Raw genomic sequence first — 23,452 nt, 5'->3', positions numbered from 1 at the left:
TAATTTTGATAGAAATATATATGTATAAGAAAAATAGAAGAGGAGAGGTAAAAAGTATTACTTAATAAAAATAATTTATAAAATAAAAAAAATTAGTAAACAATAAAGAGAATAATAATATGCCAAGTGAGCATAACTGAGCTTGACATGTACCATAATGTTGTGAGCTCGAATTCCCCCTAAAAAAGAATAATATTAAGAAGAAAATCTTGATACTACACCCATACATAAAAAAAATAATAATAAATAAATAAATAAATAATTCTTTTTTTTAACGAAAAATGAGAGCAAGAGCTTAAAAAGGAGTTAAAATACATTACGGTAAAATTGAAAATTTTATTAAATTAAAGACAGAGAATTACTTAATACATTAACGATTATTTAGTATATTTATCTAAAGTTGAAATATAACTTTTATCTTCAATTTTCATTTTTATTTAATTTAAGGAAATTAAAATAGTAAATTATCAAGGAAAGCAATTATAAATTTCAAAAAAAAAGAGGGGGCAAAATAGTAAATTGCCAAGGAAAGCAATTTCATGCGGGTGGGGTGGGTTGGTCGCCTTCTGTCATTTTGCGTGCTTTGAAAGCTGAGGTTTATATTATCGTTGTACTACGTGGCCTGAAAGTTGTTGTCTAAGTTCTGACCCTATGTTTATCTTATTTCCTTGATTTTCTCTTTTTTTCCTTGTCTCGTGTTTGCCATTAGGGTGTTGTGCCTTGATCTCGGGCGGTGAGATTCTCCATTTTTTTTGTTTTAATACATTTACCTTTGCAAAAAATAAATAAATAAATAACAAACGAGAGAAAAATTCTCCCCTATACCCCTAAATATATGAATTTTTTTTAATAATGCTATTTTTAAAACTTATTCCAAATATATGTTATTTTCAAGAATAATGCTTTGAAAATAGATGGAACGACAACCATATAACACATCAACACTTGATCGTCTCTTTTAATGTTTAAAAAGATTTTAAATTGTGGTCGTCGAGAGACCAGACACGCATGCAACTAAATGACCAACTTGCATGACTGTCATGTAGGTTTTAGAAAAGAAAAGAAAGTAAGTCTTAGTAGTTAAAAGTAACTATCATTTAACGAAAGAGTCTGTTGGCGTAGTAGCAATTAAAGTCCACTGTTTCTCTTTGCCGGTACAAAACATAATTCATTATATGTATAAAATTAGAAATAATCAACTTTCTACTCTATTTTTAAAAAATCAAACATGGTGTTGTTAAACGAGTGTCATGTTTGTAGGTTGACGACCTATGAATACCACTTCATAGGTCTCTTGAGAGACGATAATTTATGTTTCTAGTATTATTTTTTGAAATAATTTGATTAATGATATATAGATGGATTGTCATTGGTTTGCTACTTACGTTTTCTAGTGATTTTTTAATCTGTCTCAAACTATTTTTTTAAATATTAAAATACACTCATATACACGGATAGTCAATTAATTTCTTATAAGAAAATTATTTTTTGAATTTCTTGTATCTGTTTTAAATGTTTGTTGCAGCCTCTTAATGACCCGTGGAGAGGTAAAATAAAAAATCTTAATGCTTCTTATTAATTATTTTTTTTTTCATAAATCTAAGAAGTCTGAATTTCTCGGAAGAGGTCTTAATTTAGTGTGAGCATTCTCTTCAGCGATTAAAAATTGCCATGCCTTAAAATTAAGTTTTATTAGAAAAATTATGAAAAGGACAACCTTATTTTATTTTTAAAAAATGCCATCATATCCATCATCATCGTCATTATTATTATTTTAGTACCCATCCTGATCCATTCGATTTTTTATTGGGAAACTCAAATATTTAATTATAATATAATTTAAAGTCCTATTTTCAGTTGGTGAATCAATTGTAGACACGTTTAACACATGTGCACACTACTTAGGAAAAAAGGGAAAAAGAATAAAGAAAAAGTAAAACCCGTGTCCATTTCTCGAATCAATTAAAAATTGAGATAGTTATATAAATAGCATAAAATAAAGATTACAATTATGTAAAATAATATAAATACATAATATAAATTAAGAAAATTACATAAATAACAAAATAAATATATATTTCAAATGATATATTAGAAAGATATACATAGTTTCAAATATAAAGTATAGCACAATTTTCAAAGTTACAAAAATAATATAATTCAAATTAAACTCCAATTCAAACATCAAGGCAAAACACATCGAGAGAAGTTTAACTTATGTTATATTTGTAAAATATCACAATTTTATGTCATTTTTTTAATGATATATATTAATTTTGTACTACGAAGTGAAATTTTTAAAAAATAAACTTGTATTTTTAAATGTTGTTTCAAACTTGGATCGTTTGGTCCAAAATTCCAAGACAAATGCTACATTCAACAAAGACCTTGGATACCCAAAATTACGAAAATATTAAAAAAAATACAAGACAAATGCTACATTCAACAAAGACCCTGGATACGCAAAATTACGAAAATATTAAAAAAAATACATTTGGTGCAATATATTGTACTTAAATTTGTGACATAAAAAAATGAGATTAAAAAAAACATCTAAATTAAATGGTCCATTTTCTAATATAGACTAAATTTTAAAAGTAAAAAATTAAAAAAGACAAAATTGACGGTTCAAGAAACAAAACAAATATTTTGAGAGTATATTAACAAAAAATATTGACAAAAGTAGAAAATACAAGACCTATATAAACCAAAAGAGGGACCAAGAAAAAAATGTAAAACACAGACCTTTACTTTCCAAAACACTTAAAAAAAAAAGAAGAAAGATTGGTGGGCATAGGCAATACAAATAATGAAAAGGGCCAAAAGGGTTTGTAATTAAATAAGATAAAAGTAGCTATGAGCATACAAAAAGGCAATCTTTTTTGTTTCCACCCTTCTCAAATTTGTAAGTTTGTCAAAAAAGACCCAAAAAAAGAAAGGAAAAAGCAATGGCTTTTGGTTCCTTCTCCATCTTCTTCTCTTTGGCTCTAGTCTTTGTAATTATTACTTGCCCAACTTCCCACTCAATACCCTTCATTCTTCTCCATGGTAATTTCCACTTCTTCTAATGCTTTAATGCCAGATTCCTTCCTTGTTAGATAAGCAGCTCATCATCTACTTTAATTTAATTATTATTATTTTTCTTTCATTTCCAATTTGATATGAAAATTTGTTGTGAAGATATCCTTTAAGATGCTGTTATTTATGTTTCTTTTTCAATGGAATCTTGGCTTGGGATCAAGTAGAAAGTAGAAAGTTCTAGAAAAATTTTCTCTTCCCCCTTATGTCAATCTAGTTAAGTTTTAAGCACCTTTTATTTAATCGTTTTTACCCATTATTTGACTTTGTTACTTAAGTGGTGAAATCATACATATTTTTACTTGATTTTTTCCCCAATTCATGGGTAGGTGTAGATGTGTAATTAGTTTTATTTAAGTGGATGTGAATTTTTTTAGTTGCAGTTGGTATTTGATTTTGTTTCTCTCAAGCTTAGGAGGGTATTGATTTAAATATTTGACTACTTATTCTAAGTTTAAATTTTAATTAGGTGAAATCAAAACTTGAATACTAAAATTAGTTAATTGTGTCGTGTGTATTGTGCAGGTCTTAATGATCAGTGCTCAAATGAAGGAGTCAGAGATTTTACTGAATACTTGACTGCCACTTCTGGAGCTGAAGGCCATTGCCTGTAATATAATATGTTTCCCACAGTAGAAATTATTTTCGTATCCTCTCTCTTTTAAAAAATTTCATCATTAAAATAATGGTAAAAAAAAAAAAAAAAACACCACTAAAAATCTTGAACCTTTTGTCCATCTCCAAACTAAATCTTCCATGATCTCTTCTGTTTCTTTTATCTTGAAATTTTTTAATGGTGTTCCCTCTTACAGAGAAATTGGCAATGGGGAGATGGATTCTTGGTTCATGCCCCTTGAGGATCAGGTTAGACATCACCTTAAGCTTCCTTTTGTTTTACCAGATTGATATAATGGAGGGTGTTGATGTGGATTACTGGACAAGCCTAGCCGTAAGTGTCATATTGTAAGTGCCACCGAACGCTGTTGTCTCCAAGTGGTTGGTTACCTACACATAGAAATCTAGTACTGGTATGGTGCTTTGTCGAATGCACCCCAATGAATATTAAATTAGAAATAACTCAAATTGGGGAGCAGACGGGTATGGGAAAAATAGAGTAAAAAGACATAGTAATCTCGAGGGTTGGAATCTGCTTGTGAGTGTGTGCCGAATTCTCACAAGGAGTTAGGTAGAGAAAGTCGGTTTATATAAGGAGAGCAGGTGAGAGAGATGGAAGATAGATAGCCAATCAGAGGTTTGGGAACTCCTCCCGACATTTTGTGTCCTTGTCTTGCCATTGTAGATTGGTGCAGCAGCGTCTGGGATATGACCCTAACACCGTGCCAGATGCCCGCTGGGGGAGTTTGTTGGTACCTCTAGGCATGTTGGGCTTCTGTGTTGGGATTATGGAGTCGAAATAGTGTCAAAACGGATTGGGACAAGGCAAGAATGAAATAGGATCGAATAAGCGAGCTGCAGGGTCATTTTGGTAGAGAGGACAATGCTGCGGCACTATGATCAGCGTCACAATGCTATCACAACGCGGGACAAGATAAAACTGGTGCTATCTCAGTTTATAAATTAAGTGGCATAAATTTAAAGAGGGCACTGACGTTTTTGACAGCAGAGTGTAGTAAACAAAGTTTCAAGCTGTGGTACGTCGTTAGCAACCCATTCTCGTGTTTTTGTGAGGCATTTTCATTCTTGTATATTTAAGTACCTATTAGTGTAGTGCTTAGAAACCAAGGTGACCATTGTTGTGACATTTAAAGAGAACTTTGTAGAGTGTTTGTGAGGCCCATTGTATTATCCTAATTAGAATAGAACCCATACGTAGTAGAAGACTGGACGTAACCATAGTTGGGTGAACCAGTATTGTGTTGCTTGCTATGCTTTCTCTATTCCCTTATCGTGTTGTTTGGATTTGGGATTCGCTGAATAACCGTGGAAGGGCAGAAAATGGTTCTTTAGTTAGACTCTGGTTTGAGGTGAACTAGGTCTTTTAGCTATTTTGTTATTCGCATAGTAACAGGTATTTTCCCCATCAGTTTTTACAATGCGCTCGACATTCTCCTTTGAGTGGTGCTGTACCGGTACAGTCTGCTCACCTATTTTGAAAATGGGAGAGATCCGACGTGTCCTCATGAGGCGCAGTTCCACGTGGCTCTCGTAGCTTCCCCTTAACAGAGGGCATTAGGGTGTCACTCCTTGTATGGTGCTCTCATGACTCACTCTCACTAATCCCGAAGAAGCGTTGCTTATCCCAAGACTAGTCCTAAGATCTTTAAAGGCCGTACTATTGGGGCATAGGTTATTTGACATTCTAAAGATGAGTTCAGTAAGTGCAGTCTAGATTTAGGAAAATGATGATATATCTGAAATGCAGGTTTAACAAGTACAAGTTTAGAAAAACAGTGTGAGAGATTTGAATAGCGGGCTAACATTAAAGTCCGTGAATTTACCCAAATTTGGTTGGGTTATGCCCTAAACACTCTTTAATAGGGTATCTCCAAATGTTCCAAACACCTCCAAAGAGAGTGTGATTTTGAAGTTTTTAGATTAAAGTGTCCAATTCCAGCATGTTTTGTGTTTGATTTGTTTGTTTGCTGTCAGATACAAATCATCTGTGATAAGGTGAAGACAATGGAACAGTTGAGAAAGGGTTACAATATAGTTGCTATGTCACAGGTGAGAATTTCATATATATATTTTAGACATCATATTAAAAAAAATATTTAAAAAGAACTTTGGCCAAACTCAACTCATTTCGAAATATCATCGACATCGACATTCGGTATTGATATTATTCGAAATTCTTAAGATATTACTCTTAATTATTTTGGTGTCCAACTCAGGGCAATTTAGTGGGCAGAGGAGTGGTGGAATTTTGTGAGGGAGGGCCTCCAGTAAGTTTCCAAATTCCAATATTTTTTTGGAAAAATCAACTCAAATCTTTTATTTCATTTCAAATTATTTTTATTTTATTTTATAATATTGAAACAGGTCAAGAATTTCATTTCTATAGCAGGCCCTCATGCTGGTGTTGCTTCTATTCCACAGTGTGGGGTAATTGCATTATTATTTTGCTTCTTTCTATTTTAATTTTTATTTATGGTTTTTTAATATAAATTTATCATTAACTTTTTTAAAAAAAACTTGCAGTCTGCATTTTTCTGCCTAGTAGTAGATGAAATGATAAAGTCTGTGGTTTATACAGATGCTGTCCAAGTAAGCTTCTGTTTTCAGTTCCTTTCATGATTCAGCTAAAAAAAAATTAACAGGAAAATTTCATAAACTTCAAAGTTTTAATTTCTTGAATAATACAGCCTTAAACTTAAAAATATAATAATATTTCATTTATGTTCATATCAATTTCTGATAAAGCACTAACAGATTCACTTGGCTTTTTTGATATATAATGCAGAATCTTCTTGCTCCTGCTACCTATCTTAAATTGCCAAATGTGAGTATTTTCTAATAATTCCATTAATGGCTCAAAGATTGTACCTGTGAAATTTTTAACTTGTGATTATTTTTCAGAACATTCCTGGATATTTGAAGAATTCTAAATTCCTTCCAAAGCTCAATAATGAACTTTCAAAAGAAAGAAACTCCACTTATAAAGAGCGTTTTAGTAGCTTGCAAAACTTGGTGTTGATTATGGTAGGTCGATCTCCAACACACTTTTGCAAACTTATTGTTGCTCTCAAAAATAATTTTTGTTTGGGTTTAAAGTGACTTATAAAAGTAGAAATTATCATGCTTTTAAGTAATTGTTCATAGATTCATGATTTAGGAAAACAGTTATTCAAACATGTAGTAGAATTTTTTTCACCTTTTCACAACATTCCTTAGTAACCCATGATCAAGTTTATGATTTTTTATTTTTTTTTTCCTTTGTGTTTTTGAACAGTTTGAGAATGATACAATCTTGATTCCCAAGGAAACATCATGGTTTGGATTCTACCCAGATGGGAATTTTGATGTGGTTCTACCTCCCCAACAGGTACTTATATTCTCAAACAAAAAAACAAAACAAATTTGTTGTTTGTGTTGTTTAATTTGTTGTTGTTTTTTTTGTTTTTTGTTTTGTTTTTCAATTGTAAAAAACAAATTTATTGTTAAAATTTGTTAAAAAAAATTGATGCTATTAATTTATTTCGGGATGTGTACACGTCATTCCAATGCTATTTGAACATCAAACTTAATCTGTGTCTATAAAGCAAAATCTGATTTGTTTATCAAAAAAAATTCATTTATTCCAAGTAGGAGGTTCATATTCTTCCAACTATGTTACAAAATAATATTTTAATGACGTATCAATTTTTAATTAACAAAATTTTACATTTTTTTTATGGAAAGACTTAATTGAAAATTTTTAAAATAGCGAGGGTGACATAAACAATTTTAAAATACTAAGGATCAAACCCAGAAAAATCTAAGAAGTTACCGACCATATTTAATATGCTTAGTCTTTCGTGCTTTGGTTCATTTTGATCTTTACACTTTGAAAACGTCTATTTTAGACCTGGTATTTTGAACTTTTATTCATTTTAGTCCTCTGTATTTTCTATTTTGGTCTTCTATCACGAGCATTTGAATTGTACAGACAAAACTTTACATGGAGGATTGGATTGGATTGAGAAGTTTAGCGGAATCTGGAAGAGTAAAATTCATAAAAGTTGAAGGAGAACATCTTAGAATGTCAACAAGTGATATCAGAAGGTATGTGGTGCCTTACTTGCAACACCAGCCATTGAAGGTTCTTTGGTGGAGACCTCAAAAAACTCAACAGAGAACCTCGAACCTCCTCCAATCAAATTAAACCAAAATTTCTGTATTTGAAGAAAATATAGAGCAGCTGGTATGGTATGTGAAGTTTCTCTAATGCTCATTGCGAACAAGATGGATTATGATTTTGCAAATATTACAGCTTCAATCTATTCATAACTTTTTTGTTTTTAGAAAATAAGATCGTTTACTTACTACCAGTAACAAACACTTGCACGTGAAACTTGTAGTTTTATATTAAAGTATAAAAAAAATTAAATTAATAAAAATTAGAAATTAAATAGTTTTTAAAAGTGGGAGGGAATGATCATGGGTATATATAACATAAGACAATTATCTCTATTGGTGTGAGACCTTTTGGGTGAAACCAAAAGCAAAGTCGTAAGACTATATTCAAAGCGGACAATATCGAACCATTGTAGAGATATACCACTTGTTGAGCCGTGAGGTCTGGGTATAGATATATCATAGATGCTTGATGAAATTTAGTTGAGAATTGACTGAAAAACTTCCTTTCTTCATTTTGTTTTTGGTGGGAGGAGGTGTGTTTAAAAGTTTAGAAGAATATTTGGAGTCCTTTGTATTTTGTGATATTAGTAAGCATATTTTGTAGGTTCAGTGGACTGGAATTTTGTTGAGAACTTTGCTTTCTTATTTTTGTTTTGGTAGGAGAGGTGTTAAAAAAGGTCAGGAGATTGTGTAAAAACTTTAAGAGATGACAACTCATTTTGAACTCTATATCACTTTATTTTTCAAAACTCGGTGAATTTTGTAATTATTGGCGAGCGTTGGAACTTACTTTAGTGAAGTTATATAATCTTCTTTCTCCCGTAAATTATTGAATACTTTATTTTTGTGTTGTATTGAATTATAAAACTCTATTAAAAAAAAAGATGTGAAAAAAATTTAATGTGTTATATAGTATTTTTGTATGTTTATTCAACTACACAAACAAGTTTTGAAATAAATTTGATCCTTATGCAAAGTTTATATAGCAAAAATTAAATGCTTTAAGAAAAATCAACCATAATTATTATAACAATGAGAAAAAATATAAAAATCTATAACAACGTAAAATAAAAAACTATACATACACACACACACAAAATATATAATAACGTAAATAAAAAGGCTATTATATAGCATGATGATAGGTAAGCTATATTGACTATATAACAGCGTAAACAAAAGGCCACTACAGGTTTACGATGACGTCATTTAACTAATTGGTAATGAGATTGAGTTTTTTGGGACTTTGATACCATATCAATATTCATGAGGTTCCATCTCAAAATTAAATAGTAATGAAATGAGTAATCCATGTTTATTATAAACTTTTGGAAGATTTTTTTCTCCTTCAACGTGGATCCTTAGCCATAACATCTATTATAGCCGTGGATAACCTATAAGAAGTCTTGAATTTTTAATATAATAACATGGGCTATTCGGAGTTTCGAAAAAATGCTATAAAAAATCTATTATAAGATTTTCGATTAGCTATGATATATATTATGGTTTTTTTATTTTTTATATTGTAGTGATTCATGAAAGTTTCTTCATTTATGGTTAGCATCATACACACTCCTGCAATGAATTATTTACTTAAATTAATTTTGTAACAGTGAATGTATACTTTTTTTTTTCCTTTCTTTTTTGGCAGTTTAATGATGGCTCAAGCTGAAACAGAATTCGTATTGAAGGGAAGTTTTACATTTATTTGTGTAATTCTACATTGCTTTTAATATAGAAGATTTATTCCTTAATTAGTAGAGAATATATTTTTTTAACAAATTTACATTGCTTTTAATATAGAAGTTTGATACTTTTGTTGATTAGTTAACCTTTTCTTTTCAAACCCATTAACTTAATAGAATTAGATGCCAACATGAACTTAGCTAAATTAGTTAAGATAATTATTTTTGATAAAAAAGTCGTTAGTTTGAATTTCCACTATTAAAAAAAAAGAGTAGAATATATATTTGTGTAAAATTTTCCATTGCTTTATATAAGTTTGATAGTCTTGTGCTTTGATTCGTCATTAACTTAGTAGAATTATATGTCAAGATGAGTTTAGCTAAACTCGTTTAAGACAATTATTTTTTACCAAAAAGATCGTGATCAGTTAGAATTTTCGATTGGTTTATATAAGTTTAATACTCTTTTGTTTCGATTCATTAACTTGGCAGTTTACTAAAAAGAACCCTATAAAAACTTATATAGAGCAATATAAAAATTAAAACTGAAATCAACTCAATCAAATTTCTATATTAAAAACAAGCTAAGGTAAAAATCTACACGTGTAACTTCTTACATTTGCTTTTAAATATAGAAATTTAATTGAGTTTGATTTTAGTTTTTTCTGTTCAAACAATGGTGATAAGTGAACCAAATATTTATTTTAAGAATGATAATAAATGTTTTGTCTACTTGAGCTATGTTTGATGGACAATTTATTACGGTTAATTTCTCATTTGTCTTTAATTTTCTTCGAAAATTACATATATATTTTTTAATTTTGCAGCTTAATTTCCATAAAAAAAATGTCTATGTATGAAATAATATTAAAATATATTAAAATTTTAAATAATATAAAAAAAATACTACACCTTACGTGGACTGTAACCTATTGCTATAGGCTAGCATCAATGTTAACTACATGGTCTCTATATAGTATAGACTACATTAGAATAGACTATGGTCGAAAAATTGTGGATATGAATAAATAAATTAATGTACTGTCCTAAATAATAATAATAATAATAATAATAATAATAATAATAATAATAATATTATGGAGTATTATATGTTTTTGATAGTGGAGCAATATAAGTCAATTTATACAAGTTGTTCGGTAAAGGAAAGGATCAACAACACACATTAGTAGGCAATTGTAACGATGACGAAAATAATACAAATAATTAACTATTGGTGATTGACAATGTTTGTATAAGAGACTCATTGAAGGCTTGAGTTGGTATGTAATTTAAATTTGAGCCAGGTATTTATTATTATTTGTTTTTGAAAAGATACCAAAATTTGAGCTAAAGTTTGATAATTGGTTTAAGTTGGTGGTGGTTGTCTGCCATTAGTCTATTATGATTCTAGTTTAAATTATATTTTATAATAATGAAAAGAACTAATTTAAGCGACGAGATATGTCACATTATTAGTAAATAGGTAAGAAGACAAGTGTATTTTATTCTTATTTCATTACACACATTATCTTTTGTTGTGGATAACGATATAAAATAAGGAGAGGGAGCTACCTTGCTCATCTTCTCCTACGCAAAAAGCGATCTCATTTTCCCATTTCTACTCACACCACTACAAAAATTTCATAAATCGAAATCAAAGCTAATGGCTTTTTGCTCTTTCGTTCTCTTCTTTTTCATCCTCATTCTCGCCCTAATTTCCCGTTCTTTACCCTTCGTGTTCATCCATGGTATTAGATTTCTATGTTTTGTTTCTTATCCTTGAAAGGAAATAACAAGTTTGGTTGAGAAATTGGGATGGTTCAAAAAGCTATATCTTGAAAAGCAACATGCCATTTTAAAATGAAAGTTTGGCAAATTGGTCCCTATTATTATTATTTTCATGTTTCCTTTAATCTACTTTCGCTAATGGCTTGTTTGTTTAAAATTGAAATTTGTTTCCTTTCAGAATAATATATAGAATTCGTGAATAACAATTACTTTTTTTGAGTTATTTGGGTCTTGTGTAGTTTGTTGGTTTAGAATTGGAGTTATTTGTTAGTATATATATATTTTTTTAGTACAATATGTGATGGAGATATTGTCAATTACTGTTGAATGCTCGCTTTGGCTATTTGTTAGTAAATATTAATTATTGATAACTATATGAATGTAATTTCTATAATATGTTAAGATAATTGTATTTCATTTTATTTTATTTATTCTAAATATAAATCTACTATTATCTCACACTCAAATCAAGTATATGATGTCAAAAAATAAAAAATAAATCATGTTATACTTTAAAAATATTTATATACTTATGAATAATATATTTAACAAGACATGAAAATAGATTTTTTTTTATGGAGTGAAAATAAACACTTGAAAGCATAAAATTATTTTTATAAATATTTTTAGCCGTATAAGTTTTCTACATCCAAAATCTAGCTCTCTTTCATTCTCAACCACCGAAAATGTATTTAAACATGATTCTCTCAAACATACTCCTAATGTTTATTTTATATTTTTGAAAAATAAAGTTGTTTATTAATAGTTGTCCACTTTTTGAAAACATTTCATAAAACTTGACTAGCTTCTTTAAAAAATAAAGATCAGAAAAGATATATTTCATTAAAATAAAATAGGTATAAAATATATTCCATTTTATTTGTGTAGGTACTGCTAATTCATGTTGAAGTGAAAAATCAATCCATCTCGCTTCATACTTGAAGAATGTTATTGGTGTTGAAGGCGAATGCACGTATGATTTTCTTTTGCAAAAAATATTTATTTCCTCAACAATTTTATAATAACTTTTTATTCCACGTAAGGTAATTAACATGAATAAATATATTATTTTTAGAATATAAAACTATAAAGGTATCAAGAAGTTAATATTTTCAACTTTAATAAAAGTTATCAATATCTTTTCTTTTCTCAGTTCAACAAAATAAGGGTGGACTCGAACAACTAACTGTTAAGACAAATGTATAATGCCTTAACCAATTAGTTAGGCTTTAATTAACAAATTGAATGACATAATTAATATATCTATGGAGTCTAATGAATTATATACAAAAATAATTGCATTGGAAGACAGATTTGAGTAATTGCACTCAAAAGAATGGACACACTCGTGTGATGTATTTAAAATACTTTTTATATTCATAGACTTTTGCAATGAAGTAAATAAAATATAAACTATAAGGGTTAGGTCTGAAAAGTTAAAATTATATGAAGGACAAAAATGTAAAGAAAATATTCTTTCACTATTCTCATAATATCGTAAAGATATATATATATTTAAGATCTTATTCCATTTTACTTTCATTACTTTACAGAGAAATTGGGAATGGATCTGATGATTCTGTGACAATGCCCATTAACCAACAGGTTTTACACATTAATCAATTTTCTTTTTTTTATTTTTATTTTGAGCAAATATTCTTGAAATTTAGATATTATATTGATGTGAAATTGTAAATAATTTATTTTCTAATGTTGTTTGATGCAGATACAAATTGCTTGTGACAATGTGCTATTTTTCTCCATCAAGTATTTGTATTGCTTGATTTTTAATTTAACGGATGCTTGATATTATTGAACAGAAATAACAATTTTTTTAACATTCTTAATATATATATTAGAACCACTGGGGAGACTAATTTGTGATATTCATTACTACTAATTACAGGTGAAGGCAGCAAAGCATTTGAGAAATGGTTTCAATCTCTTTGGTATCTCTCAGGTAATTTTAATAGCATCTCTATAGTATTTCATTTTTTAAATTAATTGAATTAACAAAATCAAAATAAGAAACAAATCATAAATATTATATTAAAAAAACCTGAAAAATTAATACAGCCATCTTGTAATAACATATTATATAATCAAATGTTTTATAAATATATATATATATATATATATATACTTGGAAACAGTTGGGACAAAATTTTACATTTTACCTTTATATATGTACATGATTCTAAAAATTTCACGAAATTTAGATATTAATCTTAATTTAATTTATTTATTTATAATGTTTTGTTCTATTTATTTGTATGTTGTTACATATTGTGCATAGGGTGGGTTAATATCAAGAGGTATAATACAATTCTGTGATGGAGCACCTCCTGTAAGTGTCCACCATTTTTTTTTCACTTTATATATTTTTGGGATTTTATTTTATATAATTTCTAATTTTTTGTTTTTTGTTTTTTGGAAAAATTGGAACAGGTTAACAATTTGATTACTCTAACAACTCCTCATGCTGGTATCGCATCTTTGCCTGAATGTGAACTCGTAAGAAACTAAATTGCAAAACAAAAATTATAATTTTACTTCAACTTTATAATTTCCTATTTCTTGTTTTTATTTTATTTTTTGAAAGAAACAAAAAAAAGTTGTTGTCTTGATTCTCCCTTATGAGTAGCAGTATTTATCATTAGATATATTTGAAAATGTTTCACAAAGTTTCTATGAAATGGATGAAAAATAAAAATAAGATAAAATAAATAATTTATAAATCTTCTATCTCAATTTGATGTTTGAAGTTTCAAGATTATTTTATTTAGGTTCAATTTTTAATAGTTGTGTTTTACAAGTAATTATTTTATTTCGATTGTTATTATTTTGCTCTTTAGTTACCGGTCTCAACGAGCATGTGGCTCCAATACATACCTAGGTCAATATGTCGTACATATATTTCAAATCATGTATCCATATATGTTATATTATGAACGATAGGTTGATTGTTATAAAGAGGATTGGATTGGATTGAAGAGTTTGGATGAGCTTAAAAAAGTGAAACTTTTCACAGTGGTAAGTATTAGGTTGATTGTTATAACCTCCTTTAGTTATGATTCTCCTCTAAATTAGCTAATTTATTCAGTATTGTTTGTAAATTAGTTATACTTAGGTTCTAGAAAAGGGCTCACTGTATTCACTTCAAAATGATCTCAATACAGAAATTGTTCTATCTTCATCCCTCTGTTTAGTTGTGTTATGGTATCAGAGCCCATTGACACACATCACTAGGATTCTTTTTATTTTTTTTTCCGATACTTCCTCTTGCTCAGCTTGATGTCAAGAATGTCTTACGTTTGCTGCTTATACAAAAGTTTGTATGGCCTAAAACAGGCTCCTTGGGCTTGGTTTGAACGCTTCACCAATTATCTGTTCACACTTGGGTTTGAGGCTTCTCTTGCTGATACTTCTTTATTTGTACCGTCTGTTGATGGATCTCTAACTTTTCTCCTCTTATACATGGATAATATTATAATCATTGGTCTCGATTCTTCCTACATTACTTTTCTCAAGAAAGCTCTAGCTACTGAATTCCAAATATCTGATCTTAGTGCTCTGAGGTACTTTCTGGGTTTAGAAATTAAATCCTTGCCTACTGGTATTTTTGTGAACCAAGCAAAAGTACTTACAAGATTTATTAGTTCGTTCTGGAATATTGTGCTTGGCCAAATCATGCTCCACTCCTATGTCCACTTCTATAGATCATCATGCTTCTACTCCCATGTTTACTGATGCATCTCTCTATCGTCAATTGGTGGGTTCATTACAATACTTGATGTTTACTCGTCCTGTCATTACTTTCTCTCTCTGTCAATCGGGTTAGTCAGTTCATGCAAAATCCCATAATTGTTCATTATTCTGCAGTTAAACGTATTTTGCGATAAATATATATTGCAAACTTTAACCTTGCTCGAAAAACAATCCAAGTCATAGAAACTCGCCTGTGAATCGATGTTTTTAGGCGAATTAACTCGGGCGAGTTTTCGAACTCGCCCGAGTATTGGCCTCTCATTTTGGCCCTTCGATAATTTCCCAGGAAACTTTCTCGAGGACATTCCCGAGCGAGATAATGCCCGGGAATTAAGACAAAGGCCTTGCCCGAGTTTAAGCCTCTCATTTTGGCCTCTGCTTTCGAATTCATGCCCGAGAAATAAGGCAGAGGCCAATTCTCGGGAAAAATTTACGAGTTTTGGCTTCTATTTTTGCCGGCTTCTTTATTTTTCACGTTAAGAGCCTGTTGATAACTATTTTTGTTTTTGATTTTTCTTGTTTTTAGTTTTTGGTTTTTAGTTTTCTGTTTTTAAAAAACAAAAACCATATATGTTTGATAACCATTTTTTGTTTTTTGTTTTTAAAAAACAGAAAACCAAAACATGTTTGGTAACAATTTTTAACTTTTTGTTTTTAAAAAGTTAGAAATTTAAAAATATACATATTAGAGAGAGAAAATTTAAAATTTTATGTAGAGTAGAGATGACAATGGTGTGGGTGCGAGTGAGGATACTTTCCCCCATTCTCGTGATTTTTAGTTCTCATTCCCACCTCGTTCTTCGGTCTAATAGAGTTCTCGAGAAAAATTATCATTTTATAGTTGTTTTTAATTATTTTTATATTTTAAGTATAAAAAAGTGTAATAAATATATATTAATTATTTAAAAATTGGAATCGAGGACGGGGATAGGGTCGGGACATGCATTTCCTATTTTTGGGACCGACCCTGCTGAAATTTTTGTCATCCCCTAGTGTGGAGACGTGAAAACATTTAGAGAGATGTAAATACATTTCTGGAAGATAAATTTTAGAGAGATAAATAAAAAGATTTAGAAAAAAATAGTGAAACAGAAGTTAAAGACAAAACAAAAAAATTTTTGAGAAAAAATGTAAGGTCGAGAGGAAAATATATGTTAAAGATAAGATTCAAAATATAATTTGTAGATAAAATAAATAAATAAGAGATAAGTAAAAGTTTCAGTGAGAGAAAATTGAATGAAAAAATAAGATATAATTTTTAGAGGAAAAATAGATTACGAAGAGACGTAAAAGTTATAAAAGACGAAATTTTAGAGAGAAAAAAGTTACTAAAAATATTAAATTTTTAGAGAGAGAAATGAAACTGGTCTGTTAGGAAAAAATACAAAAAAATTTTGGAGAGAGATAAATAATAATCTAAAGTTGTAGAGAAAAATTGAGAAATAAAAAAATTTTAGAGTGAGAAATAAATTGTTTAGAGATAAGTATGAGAAAGAATAAAAAAGTTGAATATCGTAAGAAAAATCAGATTTTGAAAAACAGTTTTTGAAAACTATTTTTTTTTTTTTGAAAATTTACATAAAAGTTCAAAATGATTTTTGAAAAACGAAAAGTAGAAAATTGAATTGGTTATCAACCAATTTTTAAAAAACTAAAAACCAAAAACAAAAAACGAAATGGTTATCAAACGCGTCCTAAGTTATGAGAGTTTTGGCTTCTATTTTATTCGGCTTCTATTTTTTGCCGTTTGCATTCTATATATATATATATATATGTGCATTTTTTTATTATTATATCCGTAAAGATATATTCATTATATCTGTAAACAAAATTATTTGTATGAGATTGCATGAATTCTAGCAGAGATTTATGTCCATTTAATTTCAACGAAGCCAAATTAAAAAATAATAATAAAATTTAATACCAAGATTACCTGAATCCCAACCGATATTGTGCAATTTCATTGAGATTCAAGCCCAGGATTTATGCCAATTTAATTTCAATGAATCCATATTGAAAAAAAAAATTGACGGCCAATTGCATGAATCCTAGTCATTTCACATGAATCCATCCATTTCACCCAGATTCAAGCCTGTGATTTATGTCAATTATGATTTCAACGAATCCAAATAAAAAAAAATAAAAAATTTGACAGAATTAAAGCAGATTTATCTCAATCTCTCATGTTTTTCCAATGATACAAGAATAAAATAGTGAATGAAAATGACCAAAATTACCAGCAAACGAGTGAGATTGAAAATAAAAACTCAAGAATCGTAAGCAAACTACAAAAATTGGAAACAAGAGTAAAGTGAAAGAGGTTTTGAAAGAAGAAAAGAAACAAAACAAGAGAAGAGAAGATAAAAGAAAATGAAAAGGCAGTTGCAATTTAAAATTAGGAGCATAATGATAAATGTACATTCCTGAAATTTTCTGAAAATAATATTTTGGGTCAGGAAATCAAAATTTCAAATGTTAGGTTAATTGAGCAAACCCAAAACTTTTTTGGGTCAAAATGGTCAATTTCCCATCAAATTCTCATAGCTTTTACCAAGTGATGAAGTTTCAAATGTCAGTGCCCTAACAAATAATCAATCCACTTCTCCTAGCTAACTCCTCCATCGACGGTAAAATTATTATTGTTATAAAATTAGTAATTAATGGTGTTGATTTGCTTACCCCAATTCTTTAATCTCACGTTTTGTTTTGTTCTAAACGATTGTATTTAATAATTAATAATAAGTTATTAGATTGATACGGCTTTGGGAGCTGAGATAGTTTCTGAAAGACGTTGGTCTTTAATGATACAGCTACTATACAAATCAATGAAAAGATAATACCTATTTGTGGAGACATAATTCAGAAATGACGGATATTGAAGAAGCTATGGATAGTATAATTAATTGCATGCCCATGTGAAATAAGGTGAGTATTGTTGTGAACATTTCCTAGGTCTACTTATGTGCATTTAATAAGGCATATTATCGTTTATTTCACTATCGGTATTCACATAATTATTTTCCATTTTTATTAAATATTTTTGTAGGTGAATGAAATAATATCAAAGATGACAACTCGCTTTATTTTTCAAAACTCGGTGAATTTTGTAATCGGTGAATTCACTTGTTGGAAACTAAGTTAATTTATATAACTTTTTTTCTCCCATAAACTTTTTAAAACTTTATTTTGTGTCGTAATGGATTATAAATCAAACAAATTTTGAGGTAAATTTGATCTTTACATATCAAAAGCTAAACACTTTAAGAAAAGTCAACCAGAATAATTATAACAATGAAAAAAAAGTATAGAAATTTATAACAACCTAAAATAAAAAGCAATATATATAAAATATAATAGCGTAAATAAAAGGCTATATTATAGCACGCTATATTGACTATTTAATAGCGTAAACAAAAGGCCACTACAAAGTTTATAATAATGCCGTTTATTAGTTTTATGATAGAGCCAAAACAATGCTATTATAGTTTTAAGGATGGTATGATTTGATGGCTATATAAACATTAAGAGAAGTTTGTCCATGTGTATTATAAAGCTTCGTAATTTTTTTTTAAATGTGAAATCCTTAACAATAGATTCATTACAGTGGTGGATAAAAGCTATAAGAAGTTTTGAATTTTTAATATCATAGGATATTAGGAGTTTCGTAAAAATGCTATAAAAAAATCTATTATAGAATTTTGTATTAGCTATCATATCTTTTGTTTTTTTTTATCTCGTAGTGATTCATGGTTGTTATTTCATTTATGGCTAGTATCATACACACTCTTTAAATGAATTATCGCAACATTTAATGAATTATTTAAGTATTTAAATTGATTTGTAACAGTGAATTTATACTTTTTTTTTTCTTTTTTTTTGGCAGTTTAATGATGACTCAAGCTGAAGTAAAATTCGTATTGAATGGAAGTTTCACATTTATTTGTGTAATTTTACATTGCTTTTAATATAGAAGTTTAATTCCTTAATTAGTAGAATATATTTTTATAAATCTATATTGCTTTTAATATAGAAGTTTCAAGTTCGATAGTTTTTGTTGATTCATTACTTTTTTTTACACCTTTATTGATTCATTGACTTAATAGAACATATATTCCTCTAAACTTTTACATTGCTTTATATAAGTTTTGATAGTTGTTTGTTTTGATTCATTAACTTAGTAGTATATTTCTTGATTGTTTCTATGTGTAAATTTGGTTAAAAAAAATTTTGTTGTATCTATGAAAATCAAATTTTGAATTTTTACATCAAATTCCTGCTATTTTTTATTCAACTGCTACAAGATCAATAATTCAATGAGCTTGGACTTCTGTTGCTACCATAAAAACGTCCTCTCCCATATCTTCTTCGAATACATAAATCTACTACCAAGTTAACGAATTAGAACAGAAAATTATCAAACTTATATAAAAGCAATGTAAAAATTAAAACTAAATCTAACTCAATCAACTTTCTATATTAAAAGCAATGTAAAAATTAAAACTAAATCTAACTCAATCAATTTTCTATATTAAAAGCAATGTAAAAATTCGTCCGTGTAGATTTTACATTCAACTAGTTGATTTTATAATTTTTTAGTTCAACCCTATTGGTGGGGAATAAAATATTAACCTTAAATATCGATAGATGTCTTCTCTACTCAATCTATGTTTAGTTGACAATTTATTTGGTTAATCTCTGGTTTGTCTTTGAATTTTTAGAATGTTACATTTTCTTTTCATTTTATAGGCTAATTTCCATTAAAGATGAAAAAGTCTAGGTATGGAATAATATTAAAATATATTAAAATCTTAAATAATACAGAAAATACTACACCTTACTTCAACTATATAGCAATAGGCTATATAGACTACAATCAATGTTAACCATATGGTCTATATAATATAGACTAGAATAGACCATGGTTGAGAAATTGTGGTTTATATATAGAAACTGATAAAATAATGTGTTGTACGAAAAAAGAAAAATAGAAATAAAAATAAAAATAAAATAATGTTTATTATATAATATATATGTTTTTGACAATGGGGGCAATATATGTCAATTTTGTAAGGTGTTCGGTAAAAGAAAGGATGAAGTAATTTCTCATAGTAAACGGTAAGTATGACAATTATACAAATAACCATTGGTGATTGGCAATGTTTGTATAAGAGATTTTGAAGGTTTGAGTTGTTATGTGATTTTAGTTATACTTGATGATTGGTTTAAGTTGGTATAGTGGTTGTCTGCTATTAATTAGTCTATTACTCTAACTCTAGTTTAAATTAAATTTTATAATAATGAGAACAACTTATTTAAACTACCACACAACATATATCACATCATTATTTAATACGTAAGAATACGAGTATTTTATTCTTATTTTATTACTCAAGTTTAAAAAAAATAGTTGAAATCTTTTGTTTTGAAGGATATAGCACGAGGAGGGAGACCTTTATCTCAAATCTCTCCACCTCACTTTTTTTTTTATACAACATGTAGGGATGGGGGATCGAACTCACAACCTCTAGGTTGGAGATATATGTCAATTACCGCTAAGTTATTATCGTTTTAGCTCTCCACCTGATCACGTGATGTACTAAAAAAAATTATATTCTATTTACGTAAATGTTAAAAATGAACGGGTTACTGGTGACTTGAAAAAGATTAGAATTCAATTATTAATTTAAGAAACTTCCTCAAAGTGTCACGTTTAATTAATCGGATAATCATAACCTAATTAAACGGCAATAATCAAGGTCTCATTTATTAGTTCAATTTAATAAATTTGGCTATGAATTTAATTCTTTTTTTAAGTCCAATAGAGAGTACAAAAGTTGAACCTCTAATTTTGGAAGACGGAAGTAGTGTCTTGACGGCCCAAAATATTCTCGTGTCGGTAAATTATAAGGAATGAGATAAAAAAATTTTTAAAACCCATCAGAATTAATTAAATTTAACCGCTCTCAAATCATATTATAAGTGCGCTTCAATTTAGCGAAATGGTAGATAAATTATTAATTACAAAAAAGATGGAACTTTGAGGACCAAGTTGATGCTGAGACTTTAATAGCCTCTCCAAGTTGAGGAGAAAAGCCAGATTTGTTCAAAAAAAGATCGGTTTCTTTTCACCAAAACATTCCAAAGAACAACACCAATACCATTTTTCCAAAGAATTGATATACTACTGTCAGATGAGGGGCAGACAGCCTTGGTGAGAAAAAAATTATTGAATAAGACTATCGTAATATTGACTATTAATTGTCCTCTAATAACTGTTATAAGGTTCTTAAAAAATTCATTCTCATTTCTATTCTCTTATCTATTATTTTAATTAATTTAAGGTTTGTTTAGTAACTTTTTCATTTTTAGTTTCTTATTATTTTAATTAATTTAAGGTTTGTTTAGTAACTTTCTCATTTTTAGTTTCTTATTTCTCGCGTGTGAGGAAAAATAACTGTTTGGTAATTGTTCTTATTTTTTCATTTCTCAGCTTTAAAAAGCGTTTCCAAAATTGTGTTGAAATTTTAGAAATTAAAAAAGATATATATCATTTTTCTTGTCTTTTTGTTCCCATTTCATTTTTTCCCCCTCAAAAAGATAAATAGAAACATTATTTTATTATTCTTAACTTATAAAGTACATAATAAATATTAAAAACAAATGTAAGATAAAAATTTGAATATTTAATTTTAAAAATTAATTTCCATATAAAAAAATTACTCTTTTTTTTTATTAAAATTGTAGAGAACAAGAAACAAGAAAGGATAATCTAACCTATTGTTTTATTTCTTAAAAAAAAAAAGAAATAAGAAACAAGAAATAATTATACAATGCGGTTCTATAAAATTAAAAAGATCAAACACTAAAAAAACATAAGTGAAAATGTTACACTCTTAATTTCTCGATATTGACTATTTTACTTTAGTAATTATGTCCCTGAATGCATGTCTTGTTGGATGGCAGAATAGGGATAGGAACATAAAGACAACTAGGACCAATCCATAATGCCATAGACTCCACACCTCTACTACTACGCTTGGGTCACTCTTTTTGTATTTCTCATCTCTCCCTTTTAATTAAGTAGGGATGGATATGGTGGGTAAAATATTTAAGATATATGATGCCAGTGGATCCCTAAGAAATTTGTTATCTCGATTGAAACATATTATAACTAGTGCAGCACTCGAACATAGATGGTACCTCAAGACTTCAAGCGCTTGTCAGAGCGCCTTTCCCTCAGGTGATGACAGGGTGGCTATTACTTTTACGTTTGTTTATGAGGCAGACCAAGATGATATGCAACTTTTAGGTTTTGTTTGCTACATCAAAATTTCAAATCGTGTTTTTACATGAAAAGTCTGCTTCACATATTATCCACGAATGTTTAAAGATATAGTAAATAAAAATTACTCTTATCATCCATGAGAGTTTGAATTATGATTTTATTTTTGGTTCATTTTATTTCAACATCTTATAGTTTAATGTCTCAACTTTCACGAAGAATTGTGAATAATTTCTAAGAATAGACAAAATAATTAGTGAAATAAAAATATATGAACCAAAGTCGTCAGAGGACTAAATTGTAAAGAACCAAATTATAAATTATAATGATGTCAACTGATCTCCACTCTCTTTGCATTACCAAATTTTACCTTTCACTCTCTTCCTACCCAGTGCTTTTAACTGTGTTGGAAAAATTTTAAACTTATAAACTTAAAACCTAAGGATTGATTTCTCAATTCGAATCCAAGAGAATTAAACTCATAGAAATACAAGTCTACCTTAAAGTCATAGTTAAAATTCGAAGGGATGGAATTAGATATTTTAAATCTAGATAGATCTTGATTTTTCTACGAGTTTTTCCTACGTAGAAGAAAGAGTTCTCTCTTTGATAGAGATGAGAGGAAAACATTTATGAATTGATCTGACATGGGGCATAATAAAAATCTGTGTAATTTAGATGCAATTGGAACCTTGACAATAATTCGTGAGTGTGATTTGTGTAATTTTTTTTTTAATGTAACAAATGGGAGTGGACATTCGAACTCATGACCTTTTGATCAGAGATAAATACCAATTACTTCATTGAACTAAATTCACGTGGTGTGTTGTGTGTAATTTTTAACACTGTTGCTTATCAAAACTAAGTAAGGAATCTTTGGTTTATAATGACTTTTTGTCTAAATTTTTTTAAATAAATGCGTTTACACTAATAAAACTTATTTTCCTTCTTAAAATAATTTTTTATTATTTTCTTTTCAAAAAAATAAATATATTGATTATTTCTATGTTGATTTTGTTATTGTGAATAAGTTATAAGGGTACGTACAGGAAAA

General features: G+C 28.5%; 1 protein-coding gene across 1 annotated transcript; it reads left to right on the top strand.

Annotated features, from left to right (window-relative positions):
• Positions 1-2,777: 2,777 nt before the first annotated feature.
• Positions 2,778-8,038, top strand: LOC111025893 (uncharacterized). Its single transcript, XM_022303801.2, has 11 exons — positions 2,778-3,048; positions 3,604-3,688; positions 3,891-3,942; positions 5,689-5,763; positions 5,931-5,981; positions 6,079-6,141; positions 6,238-6,303; positions 6,500-6,538; positions 6,616-6,738; positions 6,989-7,081; positions 7,685-8,038. The coding sequence occupies exons 1-11, from the start codon at positions 2,949-2,951 to the stop codon at positions 7,898-7,900; spliced, it is 963 nt and encodes a 320-aa protein (XP_022159493.2). The 5' UTR covers positions 2,778-2,948; the 3' UTR covers positions 7,901-8,038.
• The last annotated feature ends 15,414 nt before the right edge of the window (positions 8,039-23,452 follow it).

This window comes from Momordica charantia (assembly GCF_013281855.1).
Source record: "Momordica charantia cultivar OHB3-1 chromosome 6 unlocalized genomic scaffold, Mcharantia_2.0 BLBB01000006.1, whole genome shotgun sequence".
NCBI classification, from domain to species: domain Eukaryota; kingdom Viridiplantae; phylum Streptophyta; class Magnoliopsida; order Cucurbitales; family Cucurbitaceae; genus Momordica; species Momordica charantia.
Note: the sequence above shows the minus strand (reverse complement) of the source record. Positions and strands in the feature narration are given on the sequence as shown.